The sequence below is a fragment of the Sphaerodactylus townsendi genome, linkage group LG03, assembly GCF_021028975.2.
Source record: "Sphaerodactylus townsendi isolate TG3544 linkage group LG03, MPM_Stown_v2.3, whole genome shotgun sequence".
NCBI classification, from domain to species: Eukaryota; Metazoa; Chordata; class Lepidosauria; order Squamata; family Sphaerodactylidae; genus Sphaerodactylus; species Sphaerodactylus townsendi.
In genome coordinates this window covers 164,090,511-164,112,652 of record NC_059427.1, presented here as the reverse complement: position 1 = coordinate 164,112,652, position 22,142 = coordinate 164,090,511, and the positions used below count along the sequence as shown (strand labels likewise).

At 45.6% G+C, this 22,142-nt stretch overlaps 1 protein-coding gene across 4 annotated transcripts in view; it reads right to left on the bottom strand.

The window, feature by feature from the left end:
• Nucleotides 1–18,406, bottom strand: part of STXBP4 (syntaxin binding protein 4) — a 168,779-nt gene extending 150,373 nt beyond the window's left edge. For 2 of the 4 annotated variants that reach the window (XM_048490978.1, XM_048490979.1), the window contains exons 1-6: nucleotides 18,151–18,404; nucleotides 15,123–15,255; nucleotides 13,257–13,389; nucleotides 8,012–8,118; nucleotides 5,126–5,312; nucleotides 2,517–2,592 (exon numbers count right to left, since the gene is read on the bottom strand). In XM_048490978.1, the coding sequence (XP_048346935.1) occupies nucleotides 2,517–2,592; nucleotides 5,126–5,312; nucleotides 8,012–8,118; nucleotides 13,257–13,389; nucleotides 15,123–15,255; nucleotides 18,151–18,244 (730 nt within the window). In that variant the 5' untranslated portion in view covers nucleotides 18,245–18,404. Of the gene's footprint in view, nucleotides 1–2,516; nucleotides 2,593–5,125; nucleotides 5,313–8,011; nucleotides 8,119–13,256; nucleotides 13,390–15,122; nucleotides 15,256–18,150 lie in introns of all 4 variants that reach the window. The other 2 variants (XM_048490980.1, XM_048490977.1) reach the window with 2 other exon arrangements.
• Nucleotides 18,407–22,142: the final 3,736 nt, after the last annotated feature.

Below are 22,142 nucleotides of genomic sequence, written 5' to 3'. Positions count from 1 at the left end.
AACTCTTATTATTATTATTATTAGCACACATGGGATCTTTGAATTCACCAAGAGGTTGGGACAACAGACAAGGATTCACTAAAGCTCTTTGTCTATAATCAAGCCTATTCCTTCACCCTACTTTAAAAAAAACAAACACTTTGGTAAGATTGAAAACAAACTCAAGGCCTTTTGATAGGTCTGCAATATAAAAGCCCAAACTTGATGTCTGCATAAAACTATCAAAAAGGCTCTGTTTCTATGGCGACTTATCTCGATATATACGTGACCTGCTATACAATGTCAAATAAGCCCATTGGCTACCAATTCTATTAATCAGGGATAGGTATATTTTTCCCAAGCTTGGAGAAAATCCCAATATCTACAGGAGAAGATGCTGCCTAAAGCAGGGGATACAGACTGGGAGCAGGTCAAGTCACAGCAGCACTACCAGTGCCTTATGGGCTTGTTTTGAGACCCAGTCAGTGACTGCGTGGGCCCAGGAGGCAACACTCTCCATAAATCATGCCAGTTATCTTCTCCCATGCTGTAGGCACCAGGGTTGCTGCCAACATCCTGAGAGCTCACTTGGTCACATGGGCACAGAACGAGCTCTGTACATTGAGCAAAATTATCTGAGCCTCCATCCTGGATATACGTGCTGTGGGTTACCTGTCATACAGCCCAATCCAGACCCTGGGGCAGGAGGGGATGGCGCTGCTACGGCACTGCCACATTACCTCCAGAGGGCTTCCAGGTGGCAAAGGGTGAAAGCGAAAAGATGAAAACCCTAGCTGACTGGAAGCCCTCCATAGGACTCAATGGGGCCACTCCACCCAAATGATGGCGAAAGTCCATCAACTGTCCCACCAGCATTCCAAGGGCCAAAGCCCAGTGAAAGCCAACTAGTGTTGGTTCCACCTCCGGAAATGGCCCCGGAACAGCCCCAACTGTGTCACCTCCATGTCAGGCTAGTGTAACCCCCATGCCCAGAATGGGTTGACCCAGAAAGGGGTGGAGACTCAAAGCAGCAAGAGGCTGCAGCAGACCTCATGTAGTTTGGAGGAGACAAGGCTACCAGACTCGGACCTTGATTTCTATAAGCCCTTAACACCTTGTTAAGGTAACTGCAATGTTGTTGGGAACTACTGTGATGGTGGTAGTTTATTTTTGCTGTGTTGTAAATGTTGGAGTTTATTGTTTCAGGATTTCTTTTTGTGGTTGTAATGGGTGAGAGTTCTCCTGGAAACCTTCACCATGTTGAATCCTGTTCATCAAGCCCTTGGAGTCTTCAGGAGCCAACCCACTTGCAAAGAAGAATTGGACTTGGCAGTATCAGTAGACTGTAAATATAAGGACTTGAAAATGCAACCTGAACAGGACCTTGAAATGTGATGTTAAATATTGATGTTATATGTTAAGAAAGTAAACCATTTTGTTTTTAAAATGTGTTCTTGCAAACTCATTCCAAGTTCTGCCCCACAGAACCCACAAGCTGAGGTTACACCAGCGCAGTTGTGGAAGCAGCAGCCACAGGTGGATCAGCCCCACAGAGCTCCACAGTAACTGCCTGCCTCCCTATTTGCCCTCCTGGCTAGCATAAGTGTCACTTATGCTGACTGGGAGGGCAAACGCATCAGCTACAGCCTGTGTTGCATTCTGGAACCATTCTGCGCCCCCCCCCCCCCGGCCCCAAAATCCCATTCGGGTTGGGCTGCCACACTTCAGTTATCTGCCATGGAGTTGCTGCAGATTGCAAAGGACTCTTGGTGTGTACTCAAGTGGGTTCAGGTTAGGTCTGACAGACTTGATGCACAAACAGAGGTTGTATCTTGGAAGTCATCCATTCTAGGGGAAGATTGGTAATGGTGGGAAAGTAGTCCTTCACGGAAACCTGTCCCCCATTACTGATCATCTGATTGAGGAGCCCTCTGTAAGTTTCTGATACACTCCAGCATGCCAATCCTGACCCAATGAAGTACAAGAAGAAGAAGAAGAAGAAAAAGAAGAAGAAGAAGAAGAAGAGGAGGAGGAGGAGGAGGAGGAGTTTGGATTTATATCCCCCCTTTCCCTCCTGCAGGAGACTCAAAGGGGCTTACAATCTCCTGGCCCTTCCCCCCTCACAACACCCTGTGAGGTAGGTGGGGCTGAGAGAGCTCCGAGAAGCTGTGACTAGCCCAAGGTCACCCAGTTGGCATGTGTGGGAGTGCACAGGCTAATCTGAATTCCCCAGATAAGCCTCCACAGCTCAGGCGGCAGAACTGGGAATCAAACCCGGTTCCTCCAGATTAGATACATGAGCTCTTAACCTCCCACGCCACTGCTGCTCCTGGTAACAAGCAAATGTTACCAGCATGGATCAATATTTAATGGTCTAATGAAATAGCTTTTATAATGGAAACGAAGTGCTGGGATGGCTGTTCATTATAGGCTTCCATTCACCAACAGGAAGGAGCAAGGGGAGGAAATGCATTACGTTATTCATGTGAAAAAGCAAAAACAAATTGTGATGAAGCAGCAAACAAATAAGCATTTACCGCCAGCCGTCACATCGCCAGTATTGTTTGCAGGAACGGTTGAAGACTTGTCTCTCTCCTTGAAACCAGCCTTCTTCTATGAAAGGAAAACAGAAGTTGCATTTGCTAAAGTAGGTCGAGGACATGACCAAAAACATACATCTTTTTTTTAAAAAACAAACAAACCTTCAAACACTAACTAAAAAAACTTTTCTAGACAATGCCTAAAGATCTGAAGTGTAGCATAGGAACAGCTTGGTGGTGAGAAGGGCTGTCAAGTCACAACTGACATGGCAACCCCGTAGGATATGCAAGGCAAGAGAAAAACAGGTCCTTTGGCATTGCCTGCCTCTGTGTATATCCTGTCTCAGAAAAAGATATTACCCTGTTTCCCCGAATATAAGACATCCCCGGAAAATAAGACGTAGTAGAGGTTTTGCTGAAGTGCGAAATATAAGGCACCCCCCGAAAGTAAGACGTAGCAAAGTTTTTGTTTGGAAGCATGCCCGACGAACAGAACACAGAAAAATAAGACATCCCCTGAAAATAAGACATAGCGCATCTTTGGGAGCAAAAATTAATATAAGACACTGTCTTATTTTCGGGGAAACACGGTAGTATATTCCTCTGCCACAGAAATCAAGATGCCGGATCTTCTTTGTTGTAGAATGCTCCACCTGCGTCCTAGTGCCTACCTAGCCCTGTTTCCCCCATCTGTTTGAAAGTCTGACAATAGTTGTTCAATGAACTATAAATGCTCTTGTATCAAAGTACCATGTTCAATAATGCACAAAACAATGGTTTTGATGAAGGTAGAATGTAAAAATGAATGATAATTCTCACATTCATTTGGAACTATATTGTAATACGGAAGCTTACACTTTTCTCAACCTCTGCACCTCAGCTGACTGTACTAACATCTTTATCTGTGACAGAGTTGACTTCCTTGGTGGTCTCCCATCCAAGTATGAACCAAGGTCAAAGTCAGCTTAGCTTCCCAGATCTGATAAGATCAAGGTAGCCTGTGATACCCAGGTCACAACAGCAATAGCTTTTGGCTTTCTATAAAGCCAAATGTATTAACACCAGTAACTGTAGCCGGCAAACAGATCCAGTATCCTGTTTGAAGTAAGACCCATGTTGACCCTTGCTTGTGCAATGCCACTACATTGATGTGCCCACTATTTACCTTTAGGTCTACTCCACCTGCTTCCATGAAGTAGTCCCTCCCATTTTATGCAAAACACTAACACTGCCACACTGGAGGAAGCAGGGTTAACAGCAGCTAGGAAGAGAAGATACTCAAGAACAGGGCAAGCCTAAAGTAACGTACTCTGAAGTTGCCAAGCTGAAAAGGCAGTCACAAAAAAAGGAGGAGGATGTGTTCCATCAGTAGCGTGGACAAGCTTAAAAACGACATGAATAGTAACTGGACATACCTGAATCAGGGCCCCTGGCTAAGCAGTTTACTCCAATCAGCCTGCCAGATTCAAAGTTTAGAGTCGCCTTTAATGGCGACTCATTGTTCTTTAATGGCGACTCATTGTTCTTTAATGGCGACTCATTGTTCTTTAATGGCGACTCATTGTTCTGACTCCCCAATCATAAGTCTGATGAATAGTTTTGTACAGATTGGTGTGGGGTCGGTCCAGAGAATATGACATCCAAAACAGGTAAAGCATGTCATTCATTGCACCAATACATGAAATTGCTCATCAGGAAATGGATAACTTGTCAAAATGGCTACCCTTTGAGACTAAACAGGAAGCCATTTTCATAAAACCTCACACATCTAGAGTGTTTTTTAAAGCCCCGATAGGTTATTTCAGATCCATTACGTACAAGAGCAGTGGAAGAAGTAAAAACCGTGAAGGGACAGCTTCTGAACTCCGACTTTCCTTTCCCTGTTGCCATCTTGTAAAACAACTGTGAACTCGTTAACACAGCTGGAATTAACCCACAACACCCCACTGATTCTAGCCATGAAAACCTTTGACAATACATAGTATATATACTTTTTAAAAACAATCTTTGGAGCATTGCCCTTTTAAGAAAACCATAGAGACAGGCTGCCCGACAGGCAGCTTCTCTGAAACTAAGCCTGAGTCTGGGGGGAAAGGAAAGAAAGGGTGAGTTAGTGAGGGGGCCTACCAGCTGGCAGGAGAGAGCAAAGCAGAAAACTTAGTACAGAAAGCGGCTGAAAGGGGAGCGGCAGAGAAGAAGGCAGGACAGAGCGAAGACAGGACAGGGGGAATGCCATACAAGAATTACCGGTAAGTGGGGCCCGCGTATAAGTCGAGGGGGGCATTTTTCAGCCTAAAAAAAAGGCTGAAAACCTCAACTTACGCGCGAGTATATACGGTAATAAGAATGAGCTGTATTGGTTCCCTGAAATTATTATGTGACTGCATGAGAAACTCTGGAGGATATTCTGAATGGTGGAAGCATTTTGCATCCTTGCTGACAATAGCCAGATTCCAAACAAAGGTGTTTTCTTATTAAAGTTGACCTTAGTCGATATAAGCAATGAAGTCAATACATGCTATGAAGTCGATATAACCTATGAAGTCGATAGATGCTATGAAGTCGATACACACTATGTCAATACATGCTACAAAGAAGGTAATTACCAAGCTCAAAATGGACATCTTGGCAGCAATATGCTCATCAGGGGTCAATGGTAGGCGAGACGTCTGCGGATTACGCTGTTGGCTACAACCAACTGATGGTAATAGACCAAAGGTTGGCTGCATATTCTCCACATGACTGTGAACAGTCTCCTGTCGAACAAAAGCTATCTCCCACGAATAGTCTGATCTAAATAAAGAGGCATACGCTGACAATACATACCAACAATCCAAACCGCAACATCCTATGCAAACAACCCAGGTTAAAAGAAACAACGTAATGGGCAAATAAATTCAGGTGGCAGTACGATTTCTGTACAGAAAAATCTGCTCTGTTTCATTTGGTTTCGGCTTTGAGGATCAAGTTTTAGGAGTCGCAAAGGTCTTAAAATCTTTAGCCCAGAGCCATTTAGCCCTGAAGCCATGCTCGGCCTGGCATCTCACATGTCCGCACCAAGGCCACAGCTGGGCTTACGTTATCATCGTCCGAGGCTGGGAAGGTTTTCCATTGCTTGCATGTTACTAGTTGAACAGGTAAACCACTTTTCTTATCTCCAGCTTCTTGGAGGGGTGGGGGGGAAGTGTCTGTGGCTATCATAACAATGCTTCTTTCTCACCGCCTTTCTTATGCTGATGTTTTGGGTATTCGAGGGAGGGGGGAATATGGGATGAATCACATGGCAATGTTCAGGTATATACTGGGGTTCAGGGCAGTGGTGGGATTCAAACAGTGGCGTAGCGCCAATGGGGCTGGGCGGGGCACGACGGGGGCGTGGCCGGGCATTCCTGGGGTGAGGCATTAATAATTTCTCTGTTACGGGAAAAAAACTCTTACTGTAAAAAAAGTTCCTAATTTTCAGCTGGTATCTTTCTGTCCATAATTTAAACTCATAATAGCAAGTCCTATTGTCTACTGCCAACAGAAACAACTACTGCTCCTCTAATTGACTGCCTGTCAAATACTTAATACTTTCAAATACTTAATTTTGTTTCTAGAAATCAAAAGAAGGATACTTTCCCTAAACAAGGAACTTTACCATATTTCTAAAACATGTTTTTAAAACAGCCCAACAGGGAGAATTATCCCGTTTTCTACCTTCGCTAACCAGCCACATAGGAAACAACAGGACTTTATGATTTTTGGACCTAATGGAATTTCTAACGGAAAAGCTGATCCAATTAGGAACCCCCTCTTGGCACACACCAATAATTAGTAACCCACTCTCGGGAACTGGTGAGAACCTACTGGATCCCACCTCTGGTTCAGGGGACAAAGCGCCAGCTCTGGCTTCCTGAATCTTGGGCTGACAAGATCCAATAAAGTTCTTGAAACTTTCCTGAGTCTTGTTTGCTGACTGGAGTAATAGACCTTTACACAAGGGGATGGCTGCAAATCAACAGTCATCACTTGCTGCAACCTTCAGATGAAAATTGTATGATGCAAATAAGATCTGTATGAATGAATACAGCAAGTAACAATATACAAGCAGTAGGGCTTTACACTTTAGCTCCACCCCATGCCTTTTCTGAAGTTGCTTCTTTCTTAAGATACATCTTTCTTAAGATACACACCAACAGAAGTAGACACACTGCAGCTTCCAATGTGGAACACGAAGGGGAAGTATCTTTTCTATATAGGTTGCACTTCATACTTTTATTGTTTAATATTATATACTATATATTCACTATATTATATTCTCTATATTATACATCTATCTTTTGCTATGCTGGTCTCTTTTGTAGCCTGGTGTGATAGAGTTTTTTGTTTTTTGTTCTTGTCTAGTTCTGCTACACCCCTCTTGAGGTTTTGTGTGCTCGAGTGCAAAATTCTTCAGCAACCATGAAAACAAAAAACACAAATGGTTATGAAACTATCAAGGAAAATCTGGATCAAATCCCCCCTTGGCCACAAGGCTCACCAGTAGGGCAATCCTAGGAATATTTTCTTGGGAGTAAGCCCCACTGAATAGACAAGGAGGATTCCAAATAGACAATTTTCAGATTGCTTTGATCTAATTAGAAGAAGAAGAGTTTGGATTTATACCCCACCTATCTCTCCTGTAAGGCGACTCAAGGTGGCTTACAAGCTCCTTTCCCTTCCTCTCCCCACAACAGCCACCTTGTGAGGTTGGTGGGGCTGAGAGAGTCCCAAAGAACTGGGACTATCCCAAGGTGACCCAGCAGGAATGTAGGGCTCATTCCGCACATGTAGAATAATGCACTTTCAAACTGCTTTCAGTGCTCTTTGAAGCTGTGCAGAATGGCAAAATCCACTTGCAAACAGTTGTGAAAGTGGTTTTAAAACGGATTATTTTGCGTGTGAGGAAGGGGCCTAGGAGTGCAGAAACACATCTGGTTCATCAGATAAGCCTCCGCCGCTCAAGTGGAGGAGTGGGGAATCAAACCCAGTTCTCCAGATTAGAATCCACCTGCTATTAACCACGACACCACGCTGGCTCACCACCACTTCACCATTACTGTCTCGGCCCTGCTTACCTCATCAGGTTGTTGAGACAATAAAAGGGGAGGAACCACCAACCACAGCTTGACCTTCTTGGGGAAAGAGTGGGTTGAAATTGGGAAGGGGATGTGGCTTTACTGATTCTGATTCCAGGGCTGTTTCCATTTTGATCACTGAGGGCACCCCAAAGCCCACTTTGACAGAAAGGGTAGTAGTGGCAGAGGTGCAACAGCTGATGAGGTTCAGGGGCAGTTTGGGGGTGTTCCAGCACAGTGCCCCTGGGGGTGTGGGCCCAGAGCTGTTGCCCCAGTTGCTCTGTGGCGAAGACTATCGCTGGTCGAAACAGAACACTCAGCCCAATAAGATAATTAAGAAGCTGAGTATCATAGGCAAGGTTCTTTATTTTGATGTTGTACTACAGTAGTTACCTCATCTTTGAACTGTGGAGTAGATCTCTTGCTTCTTCATGAGTGACTCCAATCAAGGACTCCTTATTTATGGATACAAGCTGGTCTCCGGGCCTCAGGCGACCATCCTATCATGAATAAGAAACAGCATTTGAAACAGATTTTCACAACCAACTCTGAAAGTTTGGGGTGAATTTTTTAAAACCCGTTCAACCTGCTGAAAGGTAGACCTTCGGATAAGAAGCAGGTCAAATACAAAATTTGTTGTGCCATCCTAAGCAGAATTATACTCTTCTAAGCCCACTGATTTCAACTGCTTTAGTAGTGGTAGTAGTAGTTGTAGTTGTAATCGTAGTAGAAGTGTTTCTTTTCCATACCCTGCTGTTCCCTACCTTTCAGGAATCCCAAAGCGGTTTACAAACTCCTTCCCTTCCTCTCCCCACAACAGATACCTTGTGAGGCATGTGGGGCCAAGAGAGGGCACCCAGCAGGCTCCATGTGGAGGAGTGGAGAATCAAACCCGGTTCATCAGATAAAAATCAGCTGCTCATGCACAGAAGTGGGGAATCAAATCCAGTTCTCCAGATTAGGGTCTATCTTTTCTTTACCGCTACACCATGCTGGCTCTCTAGGGTTTTCAAGGCAAGAGAGTTTGGAGGTGGTTTTCCATTGGCCACCTCTGCATGGGCCAAGAGAGGTCTGAGAGAACTGTGACTGGCCCAAGGTCACCCAGCAGGTGCACTGGAGCAGGGTATCGAAACATGTTCTTCAAATTGGAGTTCACTGCTCTTAACCACTAGGCCACGCTGGCTCTCAATGTGATAGCCCCACCAAATTTTCCTAACTAGAAATGCTAGGAGCAGCAGTGGCGTAATGGTTTAGAGCAGGTGTACTCTAATCTGGAGGAACCGGGTTTGATTCCCAGCTCTGCCGCCTGAGCTGTGGAGGCTTCTCTGGGGAATTCAGATTAGCCTGTACACTCCCACACACGCCAGCTGGGTGACCTTGGGCTACTCACAGCTTCTCGGAGCTCTCTCAGCCCCACCTACCTCACAGGGTGTTTGTTGTGAGGGAGGAAGGGCAAGGAGATTGTAAGCCCCTTTGAGTCTCCTGCAGGAGAGAAAGGGGGGATATAAATCCAAACTCCTCCTCCTCCTCCTACTCATGTTTTTTTTCCTGCATATGGGATTAGGTCTTACAGTTCTAAATCACAAGCCATAATGGGTAATGCTTTTAATCTGGCCAGTGGCTTAAGATCCAGAGACCCCAACTGCTGATACAGAAATTCAAAAATTCAGAAATGCAAATTAAGGAAAGGAAGTGGTACTGTATATCCTTTATGCTTCTGTTTAATATTTATAGCATGAGGCACTCTACTAAAATGCTGCAGCAATATCTAGGTAACTGCTTTACTGCTAGAGCTGGGATTTTTTTTTATTTATTTTTTTACCCCTTAACAGATCTGGGAGATGTCAGTGGAATTTCACTGGGCACAAAATTGGACGCAGATGGTAGTTTTGTTTTAGAATTAAGCCGCAGACAGTTGGTGAGAAGTTTCTGTACCAGTTAATCCAGCTCAGAGCTGGATTAATTTGTATCGGGGGGGTAGGGGTAGAGGATCCGATTTCACCAGCTACACTCAGAACATTGGCAGGCATTCCAATCAGAGGCAAATGTGGATTGCCCAAAATACACCAGTGATTTAGGGTGTGCTTTGAAAGAACAGTAAGAAGCAAGAACAAGGACAGCAGCATCAGCATTGCGGCTCTTCAGTTCAGACACAGTAGTAGCCTCTGGCTAATGCCTACCACGTTTCCATTTTGCTGAAGCCTGTGTTTCTCACAAAAAAGCTACTTTTCAATTTTTATTAGCCTCCCTGAGTGCGCCTGGTATTATTATCAGAATGAGAAAGGTGGAGATATAAATTTAACGGATCATCTTCAATGTGCAAAGCAGTCTGCATATGTTCTGTCCTTCCTCCTTATGACAAACCTACAAGAGGGGAAGGTTTTTATTCTCCTCTATCAATTTCAATAAGCCTTTATTGGCATATACACGATAGTATAAAAATACAGTTCCAGTTAAAAAGTGAATAGTAAAAAACTTCGCGTTTGTCATACATTCAGTTTTCAAACTTCTGACAAAAACTTTGCCACTATAAGGCAACAATGAAAATCCTGACAATTTAAAAGCATAACTACTTTATCTGATTCAGTATAATCAATCATAGGGTCTGTAGCTTGGGATAACAGGCTGGATCGGAGATCTTGGTATAATACGCAGTTCAGGAGAATGTGTGGGATGGAATCCAGCTGTCCTATGCTACAGGTACAGAACCTCTTATCGCTTGGAAGACCTTTAAGTCTTCCTCTATGTAGTGGAGATGGCATGATGTTAAATCTAGCCAGCATATAGGCTCTCCTGTGTATGGGATTTGTGAGCGCTGTAATATAACAGGCTGGATATCCCTGCGTGAAAGGAATTGACATATTTGTTGGTGAACAAGATTTATTTGCCAAGCTCTGCAGTTGTTGATAGTCCATTGCTAACAGCCTCTCTTTAATGAGGTCAAAGTTTCAGTAAAGGTTAGCATATTGAAGGAGTCACTGTCATAACCCAGTTCCCTGATCTTTGCTGTAACTATTGTGCACCATTTTGAATGGTGGAGTTCATATTCTCCTCTATCAACATAGAGGCCAAGCGGTAGATTCTGGCCACACAAAAGGCCCTTCCACATGGATCAATAAGCACAGGTGTAGGACGGTAAAAAAAAGTGTGTGTGTGTGGGGGGGTACTTCACACAGATCCTGCCCCTAAAATGAGTCTGCCTTGTGTTATTTCCCCCAAACCACCTTTTTTTTAAAGAATCACACTATTCACAAGTCTTTAAACAAAATCCTGGGTTGCAGCCATTTATGAGCAAACGGCCGGGCAGGAGGCACTTTATTTGCCTCCGTTAAAAAAAAATTTCACAGCTTGCATCTGCGTAGCTACGCAGGTGCAGATGGTCATATCATGAGACACCAGCACTACTGTGGGGTTCATTTGTGCATGCCTGCGGAGCTACGCATTGGTGGGAAGTAAATTAAAAGAGAGAGATGCGTCACTGTGTGAAGGTGCAACAGAAACCCGGATTGTCTCCATGGGCTCCAATTGCTGCGTACATGGATGCATGTGAATGCAAAAAACAGGAAAACGGTTTACTCTCTCCCGACTGCAACCTGTTATGCGTTTCCTGTGTGGAAAGGGCCAGAAAGATGCTGTCTGTAAGATTTGTACCTAAGTATTCCAAAACCTCTGTGTCTCTTGAGTTGTCCAGAAGGATCCAGATTGTCTGTTTGAGCCCAGCCTTGATGACATCAGTAAAAACTATGATAATTCAGTGACAGAACATATGCTATTCGTATCAAATGTCTCAGGTTCAATTCCTTGCTCTGCCACTCAAGACCGTGGATAAGAGGTGATGGACCTTACTCTGTCTGGGACATTGGAAAGATACCACAAATTAGAGTAGATAATTTTGAACTAGAACTAGACAAACCAATGGTCTGACAAGGCACCGCTGCTCCGGGGCAGGGATGGGTTCACCATCGGACATTCCATCTCTTAGTGTTTTATTATTGGTAAGATTTCACCCCCTCCCCAAAGCATCTTATATACAAAGATAAAAGTGATGGTATACCCTGCACAGAAACATGTAATGTAAGGTGACCAGATGGTCACCTTGTGAACCCGGGACGGGGGTAGGCGGCTGCGCGTGCGAGCATGCACGCACAGCCACAGGAGCACACTGCCTCCTGGGGCGCTGCCGTTTCCCGGGACGCGGGACAAATTTTGCGAAGGCGGGACTGTCCCACCAAAAGCAGGACGGCTGGTCAGCCTAATGTAATGCTAAAATGCATACTAGTTTTGAACTGTCAAGTGTCAATTCATAACAGCAACTACAGTGCTGCATTCAAACAAAATGATAAACTTTAATAAAACCAAGGCAGATTCCGGATGGGCCAAAAACAGCAGTGTGAAAACATTGTGAAAATACTGTAAACCCTTTTACACGGTTTTAAACCATTTCACACCATTTTCACACTGCTGTTTTTGGCCCATGAGGAATCTGCCCAAGTTTCGTCAACATTAGTTAAATCTCAATTTGGAATCAAGAGGGAGCGGGGGAACAACCCCAATTTGCCGAAGCGTCTGCATTCAGCTCTCAGGGCAAGCTGACATCAAACTGGGAACTGCTCAATCAAGCTCTGCACCCAAAGAAGAAGGAGGAGAGAGAAAGATGTGTGTAAACAGAGCAAATAAGTTGTGATCAGGTCCAAGGGTGGGATGCCTGCATTTAATATGCCACAATGTCTGGATGCAGCCTTTGGCACTGAGCAACTGGTTATGCCGCTCATCAATGTTCATCTTCAACTAAGCCAACATTTCTTCCAAGTTTTTGTGCTTCCGATGATGAACAGGACCAATGTGAGAAACAATGCTGACCTCTGGTGGCAAATAAGGCATCCTGGATTTGAAACCGCAATCTCAGATTGTCTAAATAAACTCTGCACTGAGGGAGAAGATAAGCTGTGTTAATATGTTTAAAGAAAAAGTAAACTGTTGCTGACAGTTTTTATGTCACTGAGTTCTGAGAGCTACTGAAGTGGAAATTTAAAAACACCTCTAACAGTCTTGTTTGTTCTTTCCATGTCATAACTGTTTATGTTATGTTTCTCCAGATCCCTGGAGAAAAAAAAAACATGGAACTTTTTAAATATATTTGACACCAGCTGCAAGAATACTTTATGCACAAAATGGAAAATTTCAGATATATCTACAATAGAAAAATGGTGGGTGACGATTTTTGAGTTACTGGATGGCCAAAACTCACTTTGTTACTTCAAGAAAAGAGCTTGGTTAAATTTTTCGACAACTGGGAACTGTTGATGAATTATTTGAGTAAACAGAAAGAAGTAAAATGATTATTAGTGGGTTTGAAGATTAGAGGGTTGTTAATATAAGACTTAATAGAGAAAAGTATGTTAATTATTAGTAGTGGTTAATTAGCTGGAATTTTAAGTAGGGCTTAAAGAGCAAGTGGTATTCATTTCTTACTGATAACACTCAATGTAGATGAAAGTGGGCGTTGTTAAACTAAATGTACTTTTTGAAAACCTGGTGATCTTTTTTCTCTTCACTGCCTTTTGTAAGGATTCCAAATACTAACAAAATGTGAAGATTAAAAAAGAAGAAATAGTCGTGCCCCCCGCCCCCCATTTACCTTATGGCAATCACCTCCAGGAATAACTTCCAGAATATACACCAAGGGCCCTTCATCTCTGTTAATTCCTCCTACAATGCTCAAGCCAAGGCCTGTTCCCTTGGAAACAGTGATAATCTGAAACATGCTGTCACTAGACAAGAAGAGAAAACAAAGTTAGCTTCGGAAGGCCAGCGACTGGGAAGTGAAAAACGACGCAGGAGAGCAGAATGCGGCATATACCTTCCTCGCTTTTCTCATTAGTGGGTTCTGACAATATGTTGCACAGATGCTTACACTTTTAATTGGGTGATCTCTTCAGATGAAACCCAGTCATCGTAAAAGCAAGCTCACGGAAGCAGAAAGAGGCAAAAAGTCAAATCAAGCCACGTTGCGCAAACTGAGACATTTAGAACTACACCTAAGGCCGAAACAGCACATGACGTTTAACATGTGATTGTCGCGCGGGCTTGAGTTCCTGGGGCAAGTCAAAATTAGAAGTCCTCCAGTGGCTTCATTCAGATGAGGAACAGGGTCTGGGTGGGAAGGAAGGGCTCCTGCCTTCCCCATTGTGCTATTTGTGGTTACCATCTTGGCCTCCTCCCTCTCCCTCTCTGGTAACTGGCAGAGTTTTGTCTCGGAGATAAAGAAGAGTTCAATAATAGGTTAGATTTATATCCCTCCTTTCTCTCCTGTAAGGAGACTCAAAGGGGCTTACAATCTCCTTTTCCTCCCCCACCCCACAACAGACACCCTGTCAGGTGGGTGGGGCTGAGAGAGTTCTGAAGAACTGTGACTAGCCCAAGGTCACCCAGCTGGCATGTGTTGGAATGCACAAGCTAATCTGGTTCACCAGATAAGCCTCCACAGCTCCAGTGGCAGAGCGGGGAATCAAACCCAGTTCCTCCAGATTAGAATGCACCTGCTCTTAAGCACTATGCCGCTGCTTCAGGATTGGTTTTGGTAGTGGGTTTACTGTAATTTTATGAGATTTATGAGAAGGACTTGATGACTCTGAAGAACTGTGACTAGCCCAAGGTCACCCAGCTGGCATGTGTTGGAATGCACAAGCTAATCTGGTTCACCAGATAAGCCTCCATAGCTCAAGTGACAGTGTGGAGAAACAAACCTGGTTCTCCAGATTAGAGTGAACCTGCTCTTAACCACTACACTCACACTGGCTCTCAACAGCTTGGCCAAAGAACAGCAAATAAATAAATGTGGCCTGATATTCAAATATCCAAACCTCTTATAAATGACAGATAACAGGATATGATTTTGCAGTCTTTATAATGGTATTGTCTATATAGGGTGGTTAATTCACTCTTCAAGCTGGACAGAGAAGCAAGAGAGGAGCTCAGTGGCCAAGCACATACCTCATGTGCAAAACACATCAAGTTGAATTCCTACCATATCTAGCAAAAGAATTGTGGGTAGGAAAAGTGTAGGACAAGACCTCTCCAAGAAGGCACTGCCAGTCAGAGTAACCAAGACTGAATCATCTCCACCAGCATCATACTGACATCCTATTCTATCCTTTTTCCTGGGTTTAGCATTGTATTTTAACAATCTGCCACCATCGATGGTTGACAGGGGGTTTATATGTGGCTTTAAATTGATTTTGTTGTTTCATGTACAGTGTTGAAAGCCGCCCTGACTCTGTGATACAAAACTGATGAAATAAACAAACATATAAACAGAATACCACAATTTCTTTAAAAATTAAACATATTTTGTTTCAAATAAATTTCTCGCAGGTTGGCAACCGGCCAGAGCACATTCACTAGACCGCTTCTGAAACAATAATATTTGTAAAATACAGTCCCTTCGCGTAACATTTCCCATAAGTGTTCATGGAAAAACAGAACTGCAAATTGCTGAAATTACTTTGTGGTGGCCTGAAAGGATGGTTCCAGGGCTGGGTTTCCAGGATAGTTTGTGACAGTGCCTTTTGGACAGAACAGTGAAGGACTTGATGACTTTGAAGATGATCCAGAAGAGAGACCACCAGCAGATAAATCTCAGAGAAAGAGGAAGACATAAAATAAACAGGATAGATTTTCAGGGCTAGCTTTGCTCTTGTACTCTCTGTGCTACAATAGCATTCAATAAAACAATCAGAACATAGTGCCACAGTAAAACAAGTAAAAAGTCAACACATCCAACAGCACGAAAGAGAAGGAAAAAAGTATATATATTCCTGGCCAGGCACTGAGATTGGAGGGTTTTGTTTTAGCCTTCGTTTCTTCTGGGCCCACCTGGTTTTCCTGTCTCCTTCAGAGGTGAGGTGGATGGGGGCAGCCCAAAGGGCCGTCTTAACAGTGGCCCCTACCCTGTGGAATGCCCTCCTACTAGAGGCCTACTGGGCGCCTACTCTCCTGAACTGTTGGTGCCTGGTGAAGGTTGGCCCCTTCCCCATGCCATTTGGCTGATCCACACACACACACACACATCACCTCTGGGTTTGGCACAACCCTTCTGTGAAGGGAATATATTAATTACCTTGACCACCCTCTACTTACTAGCACAGCATTTTACTCTACCTGAAAAGGCATTCCTGAGGATCAGGGGACCCAGGAAGAGAAGACAGTGGGATGAGACACGGGCAGGTTGCAGCCAAAAAGGGAGATTGGCAGAAACTGCTCCCCGCCCCTCACCCGCCCTCTTCTGGTATGAAACTTTTTCTTCATTCCCGGAACTTATTCAATTGAGGAGGCATAGGAAAATGCGCTGAACAGTGGGAGAACCGGCCCAGAAGAAACGCAGGCTAAAACAAAAACGCTCACCCTGTTCAGAAACCCAATGTATGCATCTATTACAAAGCAGAGAGAGAGAGCAATATCCTGCCATTTGAAATTATAGATGATAAGACTCCACACAGCTTCTGAACTGAATGCATCAGAGACAATTGCGGCAAGAAGAATGGCCCTGGGGAAGCTAGTATGCAGGTGTTCTCTCTATTCCATTTATCATCGTGACATATCCATTATTAAGCAGCAAATGATGGAGATGTCAGGATGCAGTCATTAGCCCTGCAACACAAAGTTTTCTCACACCGAGGGCTCAGATTAGATATTTGGTAAGTTCTCTGCTCTAAAACCACTCAAGGGGCAGACTCAGATTTGTAATGCTTGAGTTAGCAGTATCCTCTCCCTCACTCTCCTTTAGTGCCATTAAAAAATTGTAGAGTTTTGATTGAAAAGTTGTGTCTTTTCTGCACAGGTGTACTGGGGGGAAATGGTGCCCGGAGCAACATCTGCTCCAGGCACCCCCACTTCCCCATGGCCTACAGTGGCGTACCTAGGCAAACTGGAGCCCTAGGCAAAACCTGAGTTTGATGCCCCCCCCCCAACAACAACAACCTTTATTAGGCATTGAAAGAATAAAAGAAAAAAAAAGAAAACAAGCATTGGCAGGAAGGGGGTGGATTCAAAAGGAGAATCTGGGGAAATTTTTAGGGTGTGCCTGCTGTCAGGGGTGCAATTATTAAGATAGCAGCACCAAAATTTCAGAGTATCTTCACGAGCCCCTACTGATGATACCACCCAGGTTTGGTGAAGTTTGGTTCAGGGGGTCCAAAGTTATGGACCCTCAAAGGTGTAGCCCCCATCTCCTATTAGCTCCCATTGGAAACAATGGGGGATGGGGACACTTCCTATGGGAGTCCATAACTTTGGACTCTCTAAACCAAACCTCACCAAACCTGGGTGATATCATTAGGATAGTCTCCTGAAAAATCCCTGAAATTTTGGTGCTGCTAGCCTAAATACTGCGCCCCCTGCAGTCCAAAAACAGAAAAAACACTGAAAATTCAAAAAAAAATCCCACCTGCATTTTTGGCGCCTCCCACAAGGTGGCGCCCTGGGCAACTGCCCACTTTGCCCAATGGGAGGAACGCCTCTGATGGCCTGCCCCCTTGCCCTGCCCCACCTTAACTTTAGAAGCCACAGGAGCCAGCCTGCAGGGAGGTGGGGACAGGGCTTGGCAGCAGGTGGCTCAGGCTGGCCCACTGTGGCAGAGCCCATCACAGAGCCATGCACCCCCCAGCCTCCCTGCAGGCTGGCTCCTTCCTCGAGAAGGGGGGCAGGGCTCTGTGGCAGGCACTGTGGAAGCAGGCCAGCCCGAGCCACCCACCGCCGAGCCCTGCCTCCCCACCTCCCTGCAGGAGCACCGAATAGGCCAGACCATCTGTCCCTGGGCCTGGAGCGGCATGCAGCCCCATTGGCTCCGGGGCCAGGCTGGGCAGCGTCCCGCAGTAGCCGGAGAGAGGAGCCGAGGGTGGGTGGCAAGCCCAGCACTCCCAGTCCAGGTAGGGAGGGCGCCCGGCGGCTAGACGTCCTGCCGCCCAGAATGGAGTCAGCTTGCAGGTGGCCAAGGAGGAGGTGGTGGTGGCGAAATCCGGCACCCCCACCGGCAAGTTCAGGGACATCCTCCGGCTGGCATGGGGGAGACGCCAGGCGTCAGCAAGTCTCCGTACTGCGGGGCCTGGCCAGCACCTGGCACCTCCCATGGCGATACGCCACTGCTTTTCTGTCCATCAAACATCAATCCACACATGAAACATGGGTTAAAAGGGCCATCTTCCAATTCACACAGAAGACATTTCTACCCAGCTTTCCTCAGCCATGAGGCTCAAAGCAGCTTACAAACTCCCTCCCTTCCTCTCCCCACAACAGACGCCTTGTGAGGTAGGTGGGGCTGAGAGAGTTCCGAGAGAACTGTGACTGGCCCAAGGTCACCTTCATGTGGAGGAGTGTGGAAACAAATCTGGTGCACAAGATTAGCATGCACTGCTCTTAACCACTACACCATTCATTTCTATCAACCTGAAATATGAATGGAGGCCACCAAGCCACCAAGCCTCCTCTACTGTGTTCTTATGATGCATACCGAAGACACATGACCAGCAACTCACCAGCTAGCAGCTCGGTTGGGGAACTCCTTCTGGGTAAGCCATATTTCTCCATTAGATCAAGAAATTCCTTCCTATGACAAAAAGTTAAAGACATACAGTTTAAAAGTTGCTGCAAAATGCATATTTTACGACCCTTTTAAAAAGAACAGATCCATCACAACTAATGGCTCAGTGTCAACACAATACAAGAACTGCAGTTGGCTTCTGTAACCAGAATATGTTCTGTGGGTGAGAACTCTTTCAGTACCTTCACTCTGGCCAGTCACCTTTGCAGCCAGGGAGTGCTGAAGTAACATTCAGATTTTTTTTTAAAGCAGCAAATGCATTATTTATTTTGTATGTTTTTGTCACTGGTCTTGACCACAAGGCTCCCAACGCAATTTAGAAAGGCAAAAGCCAATTTCAGTGCACTGTAACCAAACTACAACAGCTGCCTCGAAGCAAGAGGCAAAGTGAGACACAAATGTTTTAATAAACAAATACCCACAAATCAAACACTGTAACTTGCAGAGTGCAACAGACCAGTAACAGCTAGCCCATAACACCATTAACATCCGAAGTAGAACCTCAAAAAACAAATACAGAACCCAACAGAACCTTTGGGACCGCATTACCCCATATGTCCCTACTCGGCCTCTGCACTCAGCAGAGGCCAATTTGCTGGTGGTTCCTGGCTCCTCAATGATGCGACTGGCCTCCACTCGGGCCAGGACCTTCTCAGCCCTGGCCCCTGCCTGGTGGAACACTCTCCCTCCAGCTGTCCGGGCCCTGCGGGACCTTGGCGAATTCCGCAGGGCCTGTAAGACTGAGTTGTTCTGCCGGGCTTTTGGAGTGTCCAGTCGCTGAGAGTGCCCCTTTTTATTCCTCCGGTTCGGAGTTCTCCTGATCATCTATAGGACCCACTCTTTGTTTTGCTTCCCCCCTCTGGGAGGGTTTAAATTGGGGTATTGCAGGACGTCATCTTTGTTAATTTTATCGCTGTGTTTTAATCTAATTTTAATGGGGTTGTTTATATGGGTTATTGTACACTGTGTAGACGAAATTATGCTGTACACCGCTCAGAGCCCTTCGGGGGTAGAGCGGTATAAAAACCCATAAATAGATAGATAGATAGATAGATAGACAGACAGACAGACAGACAGACAGACAGACGGACGGACGGACGGACGGACGGACGGACGGACGGACGGACGGACGGACGGACGGACGGACAAAACAAAACAAGCTAAATAGATCAATATAATTTTAATCAAGCAACAACTCTGCTAGATGAAATATCATACAAAAGCACGTTTGCAGATAAAAGGAAGGCTTCACACAGCCTCACAAGGAGGAAATTGAAGCCTCGCCGCCGCCACCAAATCCCTGTCCCTGCCAAACCTCTGGTGGCTGGAGAACATGGAATAGCAGCCCAATCTGGAGCCCCTGACAGTGGGACACAACACCGCTTTGGCACCGGTACACTGCCTCCAGGAAGGCGTCTCAGGAGGGCAGAAAGCAGAAAACAACAACAACAACAACAACAACAAAGCCTCCCCACTGCTGAAAAAGCCTCCATTGGGTTATATGGACTTAAATCCAAGCCCTGGGTCCCAGTGTTCTGGCAGGCAAAGGTTCCACCTTTGACCATCCTTGTGGAACACCCCCGCTATGCTGGCAGAGGCTCAGGAACGCTGACACAGCGCTCTGTATCACCGCAGCCGCCCATGCGTGGATTTGCTCCCCAGCTGAGGGAAGAAGAAGAAGAAGAAGTAGTAGTAGTAGTAGTAGTAGTAGTAGTTTGGATTTATATCCCCCCTTTCTCTTCTCCCCTGTGGTGGAGACTCCTAAGCAAGCCATAATCTCCTTGCCTTTGGCTCCTCGCAAGGCAGAAATAAAATAACACTCCCAGTGAGGCGGCGGGGCCAGAGAGAGCCCCGAAGAAACTGTGGACTAGCCCAAGGTCACCCAGCTTTGGCGTGTGGTGGGAAACATACAGGCTAATCTCAGACTCCCAGGATAAGCCTCCGCTTGTGCCTAGGGTGCAGCAGAGCTGGGAATCAAACCCGGTTCCTCCAGATTAGATACACGAGCTCTTAACCTCCTACGCCACTGCTGCACTAAAGAGGGCAAATCTACCAGTGCAGCCCCGCAGCACCACCATAGGGGCATTTGCCCTCCCCCCCTTCCCGTATTGGGCCATAAATCATCTCCATAAGATGTAAGCGTTCAGGTAAATATGAGGATGGATATAATGAAGCTATGCCTAATATGATGGAGATATGATGGAGGCAAATCTGTAAATGCTTGAGGAAAACAAGAAGGCAAATCAGTAAATGCCTGAGAAACAAGACTCACACGGTCTTCTATTAACATCTACATCTTTGAGTCCTCATATGCTGTATTGGGAACCCTTATATACAATATGAGGGTAACCTTCTCAAGAACAATCTGGCCAGTGTCCCAAAACATTAGGGTTGGATCCAGACTAAATTTTCCAGTGTGAGAATTGAATTTTCCTGCCAACCCCCCTCTAAATTGATCTCCACAAAATGCTACTCAAGCAGGATAGAGGACCCTGAGAACCAAAATGGGATAGGTCTTCAGCAAGAAAGGGGAATTGGTGGAAATTGCTGATTTAGGCTGGATCCAACCCTCAATTTCCTAAATCAAAGACACTAAATGGGATCTCTCTTTCTTATATGAGCAGGAAGAGTGGCTATCTGTGGTAGGGAACATCCAGGCTGTAAAGATGTGGACACAAAGTTATGGAAAGCACAGGATGCTACAGTAGTTGTAAGAAACATTTTCTCTTGTGCAAGGCCTATAAAAGACTGGATGGGCACTTTCTGTAGGGCCACCACCCACCCTGTTCAGTACATAATAGTGTAATCCTAAACACAGCTTCATCCTAGGCCAGTGATGGCGAACCTTTTCGAGACCGAGTGCCCAAACTGCAACTCAAAACCCACTCTATATCGCCAACTGCCAATATCAAGGCGTTTTAAATCCAAGCCCCAGGTAATTTGGCAGGATTTCTATTGCAAAAAAGAGACCAAGGCAGCAATCACCTTTGGGTGCTACATTCTTGACTCCCAATAATTCAGGAACTGTTATTGCAATCCCAGCTAAAGGAAAGCGTCCCTACATTTTTCCAGAGGAAGGGATGGAATTAAGAATAGCCACTGTTGCACACATGTGTAGTTACCAACCTCTTGTTCCAGGCAGGGCAGGCTGGAAATCTCCTGAGATTACAACCTCGATCTCCAGGTGATAGACTGCCCCACTAGTTAAACTCCAGGTACAATTATCAGCTCCATGATTTTACCACTGTAGGAGCAAATCAGCATCTTAGTAATACACTCTAGTAAACATGCATTTTAAGAGGGGGGGGGGGGGACTCTGTTTTGTGCCATGGTTTAACAAGGAGCTGAAAGCCCAAGAAACTGGCAGTAACACTTTGTGAAGTGGCCCTGATCCAAAGGGAGTGCTCACACCAACACTGGCCTCCTGGGTCCAAAGGAAAAAATGCTCTGTGATGTGATTTCATATGTGGAGCTCCCATTCCCATCTAAGCACTTTTGCTGTTGCTACCGGAGGTCGAGTGAAAAACCACCCAGGCTCTTGAGCCCATCGAAGATGCTCCTACATTGTGTCACACTACCTTCTTCCCACTCAACTGCGCATGCAAGCTGGTCCCTTTCCCCCACTCCTTCCTCTCTCAAACCTCCAACTTCTTTTCGACTATAGGGCAGAAAAGCGGGAGAGGGGTCAGCATGAGTGGAGCTGTTTGCACCGGGGACACAAAAGGGCCACGCAGGTGGGAGGGAGGGAGTCTGACGGGAACTCCTTGCCAAAAAATTTTTTTAAAGCTGCACACGCCCACAGACCGTGGCTTTTGTTGACAATCCATCTCCCTGCTACCCGAGGCCGGTGCTTAAGCGGAACTGACTAGCATCCCGTCTGCTCCTGCAGCAGCCGAGTAAACACCCCCAGTCAACCCGTCCCTTTGC